General features: G+C 32.2%; 1 protein-coding gene across 1 annotated transcript; it reads right to left on the bottom strand.

Annotated features, from left to right (window-relative positions):
- Positions 1-323: 323 nt before the first annotated feature.
- LOC114753346 (citrate-binding protein) lies at positions 324-2331 on the bottom strand. The gene is made up of 2 exons (XM_028942039.1): positions 1710-2331; positions 324-891 (listed from the first exon to the last, which is right to left on the bottom strand). The coding sequence occupies exons 1-2, from the start codon at positions 2004-2006 to the stop codon at positions 511-513; spliced, it is 678 nt and encodes a 225-aa protein (XP_028797872.1). The 5' UTR covers positions 2007-2331; the 3' UTR covers positions 324-510.
- Between the last annotated feature and the right edge of the window lie 6868 nt (positions 2332-9199).

Consider the following 9199-nt stretch of genomic DNA (forward strand, 5'->3'; position numbering starts at 1 on the left):
AAAAAATTGAAATAATTCTTCATCATAATTAAAAAGCTTACGACATACATATGTATACACACACATATAGTACAAGAGAAATATATGTGTGTGTTTGTGTATGCATAGTATAGTATAGAGGAAGGAACATTCAATAAAACTCATCAAACATTTATATTTGTCCCTGTCTCTCTGACCATTTCCCTCACGATCTTATCCCTAACTTTATTATGGAATTTTTTTTTTCTTTACTGGAAACGAAAACTTAGGTGACGAGTTGAATTTCAGGGGACCAACATTCACTAAGATAATTACTGATTACCTACATAACTGATGAGGAGAGATCTGATAACAAAATTCAAACACACAAACTTGTAACATACAAGTCAAATATATTTGCCGATTAAAATCAATGTAAAGAAGTTGGATTGGTCATATATTATTGCCCATCCAAATTATTATTATTATTTATTGAAAGAGAGACATTATTATTCTTATCATGATCAGGACAAGGCATTCCAAAAGAGAACTCTACTTTCTGAAAAGTTTTATATTCTTCCAACGAGATTCCATGTAATGGGAAGGATCATTCTGTGTATAAACCCCAAACTTGAAGTAGTGATTGGCCCGTCCCCGACCAGCTCCATTGTATTTGAGAACTCCGTCGATATAAACCTTAACATTGGAGGCAGCCGCGTCATGGATGACGTTGAGTCTGAACCATCTGTTGTACATGTTTCGAAGCAGGACAGGGGATCTGTAAGATGTGAGAGAACCATCATAAACCCTAAGCTGAAGGGTTGTGGCGGTAGGGCTTCCTCCAAACACTTGCATAATGCATACCCCAGTTGTTCCACTTGGTACGTAACCATGCCCTTCAAATTGCCACACCCCGGATGTGTAATCATGTCCCTTCAGATTTGCCAAACACATCAGTCAGACATCATGACCCTTTGACTAATACCGTTTTCAGTCATTTTCCCCTTTTAAATACCTTCAACTTTGAAAAGTATTTTACTTTAGTATTCACAAAAAAAAACCATATATTCTTTTCAGTTTCTAATATAAAAGTTAGTTGGGATTCCAGAGGTTAGATTTGACCCTGGATATGTTACTTCAATTCATTTTATACATTTTTCATTTTTTTTTAAATTACCTACCCAACTTATAATTTTTAATATTTATTATGAGAGCTAGTTATTTAATTTAATTAAAAAATTAATTAAATTATTTATTTATAATAAATAGGTATTATTTTTATTGAAATATCTTTACTAATCACAAAATGATAAAAAAACAAAACTATATATTCCTTCCTTTTTTAATATAAAAATTAGTTAGAATTGATTTTGATTCTAAATATATAATACCTCACTCTATTTATCTCCGAGAATTGATCCAAATCAGCCGGGTAGCTTTTATACTAAAAACAAATTAACAGGAGAAGTAATACTCTCAGTTTTATTCATGATACAACACATTTTACCAAACTTTGACTAATTAATATCTCTCTTTGTCCGTTATATCTTTTCCCCCCTCTCTATCTCTTACAGGATAAGTGTCCCACAAATTCTTTAACATTCAAGAAGATTCCCTCAACAAAAAATTTTCGACCTCAGAAAAAGTATCCGATTGGTCACACACAGACACACACACACGCAAGTGCATCTAGAGAGAGAAAGGGAGAGAGAAGCTATGGGGAAACATAAAATTGAGATGATGGAGCTTACTGTTATTCGGATCTCCGTCCGAGGTAGAGTGCCGCTGCCGGATTTGAAAGGCTTGTCTGTGGAGTAGACCCGGAACCTGTGAACTCCATTGGAGAAGCTATATCGCTGGTTAACAGGGACATTGTAGGGCTTTTGCACCTGAAAATTAGAGCTGTCCACAGCAACAGGGATGAATCCTTGAGTGGGATCCACTGCTTCGGAAGCTTCAAGGATTATCAGATTCAAAACTATCACTTGCAACATCCATAAATGCACCATTCTTCCTACCTTCATCTCCTTCGAAGATATATTATACATATATATCTCACAATATGCACTTCTTCAATCTCCATCTCTTTTGTGTGTATATATAGACACACATGCCAATGAATATGTTTAGAATATCTGTCCCATAATGTTTCTTACGCTGGGATTTCTGACGTTTCTTTCTCGCTTGATAACGAAAACACAGGCAGCGCAATTGAAGGGGAGTGGCCCAAAAATCTGGATAAGGATCAACGGCTGCCTATCATTATTATGAGTAGATATTGTTTTGCAATTATTACTCCCTCCGTATCGAAACAATCTCTCTTTTAATTTATCTCTAAAGATAAGGAACAGATTTTCTTTGTCTGGAATTTTAACTGGTATTTTCACTTTTATCCCTATTAAGTATATCTCACTTATTATTTTGCTGCAATAAATTTTAACTTATTATCTTTCACTTCTCTCTTTACAAATAATGACGTAATTGAAAAAAATATGTATATATTTTATATATTTATTTATTTTTAGCTAGATTTAACTAATATTTTGAACCATGTGATTTTGGTAGTTATTTCTCATTAAAAAATGGAGGGAGTACTCCATCCTCAAATTCTCGATTTATTTTTTTCCTAAATATAAATATCAATTTAGTAAGGCATAATTGATGAATTTTTTCTAAAATGCATTTAGTTCTAAATATTTGACCTAATTAATGGATGTCTTTTGGTTTTAAATATGACATTTTAAATATTTTTTTTCTAATTTTTCTTACTCATTTTGTTCTGTATCTTCTAATAATAATCTCTCTCATATGGGAAAAACTTTACCCTCAAATTTTAAATGATTAGACAGATCAGAGGGTTTTTAGGGAAAAGTCATGCATATTTTTACCATTTTTTTCTTAATATATGTGGAACTGATTTAATAGGTTTCGTGTTTAGAATGAGAAGGAGTACCTTTAAATAGAGGTAAAATCATTATAAGAGCACTATCCAAGGAATGAGAGCATATTTGAAAAGGGAAAAAAAAACTTTTTTTTACTCATCCAATACAATATATATATTAAATATGATTTAACCAGCTCATGTGGATAAAAAAATTAGTTAAAAGATGGTTTTATATATAGAGCATGAAATATGAAAAGAATTTGTAGAATATTTGAAATATATTTTAATAAAAGTTGATACTAGCTCCATTTAATTGCGTAAGAGACTAAAAGTCTGACGTAATTATTGTATTATTATATCGGGAACCTGTATCTATCAACGCACTTCTGCTGGTCGGGTTCATGATGCAGAATGTGCTGTCACTCCGTACACAAAATGAGCTGTGGGTGGGTGCCCGTCAACAGCATAAAATCCATCACATGTGGAACGTGGAATTTAATCTAGATAATTCAGATTTAATTTCAAAATTTAAAATAAAAATAATAGGGAAAATGACAATAAAATACCACCTGAATTTCAAAAAGACAAATAAGGCACATAAATAAGCAAAATAACATATAGGGGACTGGGTACCAATCTGGAATTCAGATTTTTGGCCAAAAGACCAAAATACCCTGTCTGAAAGTGAGAGAAAGGAGAGAGGAAGGAGAGAGGAAGACACTGATGAAATACGGGAAGGAGAGAGGAGGAAGACGCTGATGAAATCGGGAAGAAGAGAGGAAGGAGAGAGGAAGACGCTGATTTTCGATGGGTTCCCACAGCTTAAAATGTTATTGCCTAGCATTTCTCTAAAAAATTTTGGTTCTGTCTCTGTTCTTCGCATAAAACCATTTTCAGAGAATGTGAAGCTGTGGGAAAAATGAACCTGTGGGAAAGATGAAGCGAAAATCAGAAAACAATGGCAAGCAATTACATAACATAACTGTTGTCATATGCCTGCTGGTTTTTGGTAAATCCCACTACGTGAATGGTAAATTTCACTATACATGTAGTTAATTATGAAAGTTAATAGTTCAATATTTATTGTGACGTACTTCAAATGCACGTTCACTGAATGATTTATTTATACTTATAAGTTGCCTTTCCGGTGAAAACATGTTTACAAAACCCATTGAAGAAGTAGTCACTTTCACTATAAAAGTTATAAATCCCAGTATATGTTTTGTAAAATTCAACGTGAAATTTTATTGGTTTTTACAAACAGTTGTTTATCTCTTGAAAACATGTTGCAAAACCCATTAACAAAGTAGTCACTTTCACTACAAAAGTTGTAAATCACAATATGTATTTTGTAAAATTCATAATTAATTACATGTATAGTGAAATTTACAACCACTATAGTGAAAATGACCACTTCTTAAATGGCTTTTGCAACCAGTTTTCAGGGAATGGGCAACTTGTTTCTAAAAACCAATAAAATTCCAGACTGAATTTTACAAAATACACAGTGATATTTACAACTTTTATAATGAAAATGACCACTTCTTAAATGGCTTTTGCAACCAGTTTTCAGGGGATGGGTAACTTGTTTCTAAAAACCAATAAAATTCCATACTGAATTTTACAAAACATAGAGTGATATTTACAACTTTTGTAGTGAAAATTACCACTTCTTAAATGAGTTTTGCAACCTCTTTTCAGGGGATGAGCAACTTGTTTCTAAAAATCAATAAAATTTCACGCTGAATTTTACAAAACACACAGTGATATTTACAACTTTTATAGTGAAAATGACCACTTCTTAAATGGCTTTTGCAACCAGTTTTCAGGGGATGGGTAACTTGTTTCTAAAAACCAATAAAATTCCATACTGAATTTTACAAAACATAGAGTGATATTTACAACTTTTGTAGTGAAAATTACCACTTCTTAAATGAGTTTTGCAACCAGTTTTCAGGGGATGGGCAACTTATTTCTAAAAACCAACAAAATTTCACATTGAATTTTACAAAACATATACTAGGATTTACAACTTTTATAATGAAAGTGACTACTTCTTCAATGGGTTTTATAAACCTGTTTTCACCGGAAAGGCAACTTATAAGCATAAATAAATCATTCAGTGAACGTGCATTTGAAGTACGTCACAATAAATATTGAACTATTAACTTTCATAATTAACTACATGTATAGTGAAATTTACCATCCACGTAGTGGGATTTACCAAAAACCAGCAGGCATATGACAGCAGTTATGTTACGTAATTTTTTGCCATTGTTTTCTGATTTCCGCTTCGGTTCACTCCCTCTCTCACTACAAATCCTCTTTCCCACAACCAAAATCAACAATCTCTACAGAATGGTGATACGAAGGAGTAAGATAATAGCATTTCCAACATTCTTCTTTCCTTCTTCCCGCATTTCATCAGCGTCGGTCTTCCTCTCTCCTTTCTCTCACTGCGTCGGTCTTCCTCTCTCTTTTCTCTCACTTTCAGCGTCTGTCTTCCCGCATTTCATCAGGGCATTTTGGTCTTTGGGCTGAAAATATGAATTCCAGATTGGTACCCAGTGCCCTATTTGTCATTTTGCTTATTCAGGTGCCTTATTTGTCTTTTTGGAGTTCAAGTGGTATTTTATTGTCATTTTTTCAAAATAATATTATAACTATCATTTTTCAAAAAATATGATTTAACCAGCTCATGTGGATAAAAAAATTAGTTAAAAGACAATTTTATATATATAGCATGAAATATGAAAAGAATTTGCAGGGTGCTTGAAATATATTTTAATAAAAGTTAATAATAGCTCCATTAATTGTATAAGAGATTAAAATAGAGAAAAATAAGTATTAGTACATCATGGCCTTAATATAAAAGCTAGTTGACTAACTTGAATAAATTAAAAAAATTAATTAAGTTAGTTATTTGTAATAATTAGATTTTTTTCTAAAATATTTTTTAATCCAGTGTATTGGCTAAAACTACTATTATTACAAAGACTATTTTTAAAAAAAATAAATATGAGAAATAAAATGAATTATGATCTTATATTTAAGATCAAAATGAAAGGCAAATAAGTTCTTATATTAAAAAACTGAAAATGGTATTAAAATAGACTACTCAAAGTTACGCAAGATTCTGCATTGAGAAAAATTGAGACATTTGCATAGGAATAAGATGAGAAAGAAGGGAGGGGGATGACTCTTGGCTTTGTTGAAAGTCAGGAAAGGGGAGCTGAGGCTTTAACGGAGATATTTTTTTTTTTTAATGAAGTAGACCTGGTAGAAGTTATATATATTAAATATTTTATTAAATAGTAATTCTAGTTAATATACACAGTTAAAAAAGATATTTTAAAGAAGGCAACACCTATTTATTATAAATAATTAACTTAATAAACTTCTTTAATCTATTCAAATTCTGAGGTGGTAAGTTTTAAAACGGTCTAAATTTAAAATTTTTTAATAACTATTTTAAATAAAAATTATTTTTTGAGAAATGGTAGTTTATGATATTATGCTGTTCAACTGTTGACGGGCACACCACCCACAGCTCATTTTGTGCAAGGAGGGGGAGCACATTCTGCGTCATGAACCCCACCAGCAGAAGTGTGTTGATAGACATTGATTCCCGATATAATGATACAATAATCACGCCAGACTTTTCGCCAAACAATATTTTGCTTTCTTGTATAAACCTGATGACTATTTCTATATTTATTACTTGCTAGTTAATAATATAAAAATTTAGTTAACTTTTCTTATATTAAAGTTTAGTCATTAAATTTATTCTAAAATAATAAAAAAATTATTTTTTTTTAAAAAATGATAAAGCTGCTAATGTTACATCTTTATTATATCTCATATCTGGCCTATATTTAATAAGAGTGAAAGTTAAAAATTCACATTAATTAATTATCTTGATAATATCTGATACTTTGGACCATAATTTTTTTAATCAACATCTTATACTCATCTAGTTCTTAATATAAGACCTATTTAACTAATTTGATCAGATTAAAAAAGTTAGACAAATTAGTTAATTATAAAAAATATGACATATTTTTCATCAAATACCATAATCTAGTTAATTATAAGAAATATAATATGTTTTTCATAAAATATCATAATCATCTTTCTTAATATCCTTCATCCCCTACTTACTTGATTATGGTTAAAGGAGTATCCATAAGGGTAATTTAGAAAAAATTGATAAATATGAAAAATAAGTCTTATATTTAGGACCAAAATTAATTTAACAATTAGATTCTATATTAAGGACCGGAGAAGTATTAAGAACCAAAAGGAGTACAAATAAATTAAATCTCTTGTACTTTATTCTTAAATGTAAATGTTTATTAAATAAACAAAAATATGATATTACTATCAATGTTCCAATCTCACCTTAAAATTTAATTAACAGGATTCAATTTTATTATCCCCTTAGTTGGAAGTTAAATTAATTTACTTAATTTATAAACTAATATATGATCTAATCTTATATAGATACAAAATTTTTAATTAATTAATTTATCCAAAATAATTAAGTTACTATTTTATTAAAATAAAAACTAAAACCTTTTTAAAAGGTCTATAATATAAGAAGCTTAATCACTACCAGTAACAATGACCTCGGTTAAAAGAAAATAATATCGACTTCGGGGAAACGGCACGTCAAGGAATGTACAACACGTATATTCTAAAATAATTAATTAAATTAGTTGTTTATAATAATTTTTTTAAAAAATATTTTATTAATTATATATATTAGAATGACCTGATAAAAGTCTTTGACATAGCCTATTTAAAAAAAATTAAATAAATACGACAGAATTAAAAAATTAATTAAATTAATTAATTAAATGAAATCTTAGAGTCCAAGAAACGGATCTACCTCTTCTTAGTCCTTACAGCGTTTATCATCGTACCAATCGTGTCACTAGAAATGTTAAAAGCTTGATCTCCACCCAGAGACCTCATGTTAAAGAAGTAGTCCAATCTACCAAACTAGAAAATTGTGGTCTTCCTGCCTTTCCTCTGAACAATATGTCACTATTGACATACCTCAACCATTGATCAACGAGTGGATAGCTCAAGGTTATACCCATCTTCATATTGGTGCTGTGCGCCTCATTCTTACCCTCCATGGGAGAAAGGGAATTCCAGCCACTGCTAAAATTGCTTTAGTTGATACTACCTATACTACTTATAGTAATGCTTTGATTGGTGCTGTCTTAACCACTCTTAGCAACGGTAGTGTCATCCTTACTATGGCCCCAGACTTCAACATCAAGCTTTCAGATCCAACTTTGACGGACAGACTAAAAATCCAAGTCCAGATAGTTGGAACAGAACAAGATCCCAGAGCTATTGCAGCAACCCTTCATCATCAAGTTCTCTACAGACTCCAGAACCATGCTCTTGATCTTCATTTCCCAAATTCCACCAAAGATGCTCTTTATGTGGTTTCCGATAGAGCTGATGATACCTCCATCATCCAGATTCCTTGACAGATACCAAAAGAGGAACTTGCCCAGTTGATGCCTCTTGAGTGGATCACCAACTATGAGAAACACTTTCATGGTGTTCAAAGGGATGTCCATACTTCTACTCCTCCTGAAATAAAAAGGCTTCCAGATGGCACAGTTAAAACTGTCTTCACCAAGCCAGGCCAGGAAGGTTCTTCTGTACCCTCTGGACGTATTTTGACCATCACTCCAGCCTATGTTCCATCTAAACGGGACCCTCCAATTGCTTGGATAGACCAGAATGCCAAGCCATGTTATGTGTCTCACATAAATGGCCATTTCATTTAGGATCATGTACCAGAAGAATGTGATCCTGACTGTGAGTGTGATACACCTTACTGGTGGGAAGCATCTGACGATGAAGATGATGATGGATGGTCTTACCCCATCAGATATGCCATAAAAAAGAAGAAAAAGGAGAAGAATACATCTCCTTGTTCCCACAAACGTTACTATCGCCACTATGATGATGATGATCATGGTCCGAAGCAGAAAGCTAGAAGCTGGAAGGCTCCTGTCCCTACTGTTCCTTCTAGCAGATTATCTCTATATGATCTGCTTAAAGAAACAGGTCATGAAGACCTCTTGCCTAGACAAAAACCAGATCCAGTGATTCCTGCCATCCAACAATCCGTCCTGTGTATAGTAATGATGGATCCCTATGAGCAGGATTTTCCTCCTCTTGAAAGAAGAACCAATAGAGAAACAAAGGTTACAGCAAGACCTTTCTCTGTTCCAACAGAAATCTCTCCTACTGGTGAAGCTAGACCAGTCTCAGCAGCAGAAGAAGTTCTCAACTGGCAGACCCAGAATGCGATCGGCCATAATAGAA

Source organism: Neltuma alba, unplaced genomic scaffold (genome assembly GCF_004799145.2).
Source record: "Neltuma alba isolate B1F8T4 unplaced genomic scaffold, ASM479914v2 tig00001210_pilon, whole genome shotgun sequence".
NCBI classification, from domain to species: Eukaryota; Viridiplantae; Streptophyta; class Magnoliopsida; order Fabales; family Fabaceae; genus Neltuma; species Neltuma alba.

Bases quoted from the DNA above. Each gene is read 5' to 3' on its own strand.
- LOC114753346 (XM_028942039.1), bottom strand. From the start codon at position 2,006: ATGTATAATATATCTTCGAAGGAGATGAAGGTAGGAAGAATGGTGCAT. The intron at 892-1,709 runs GTAAGCTCCATC...GCAAATCTGAAG, and splicing joins GGACGGAGATCCGAATAACA to GGACATGATTACACATCCGG.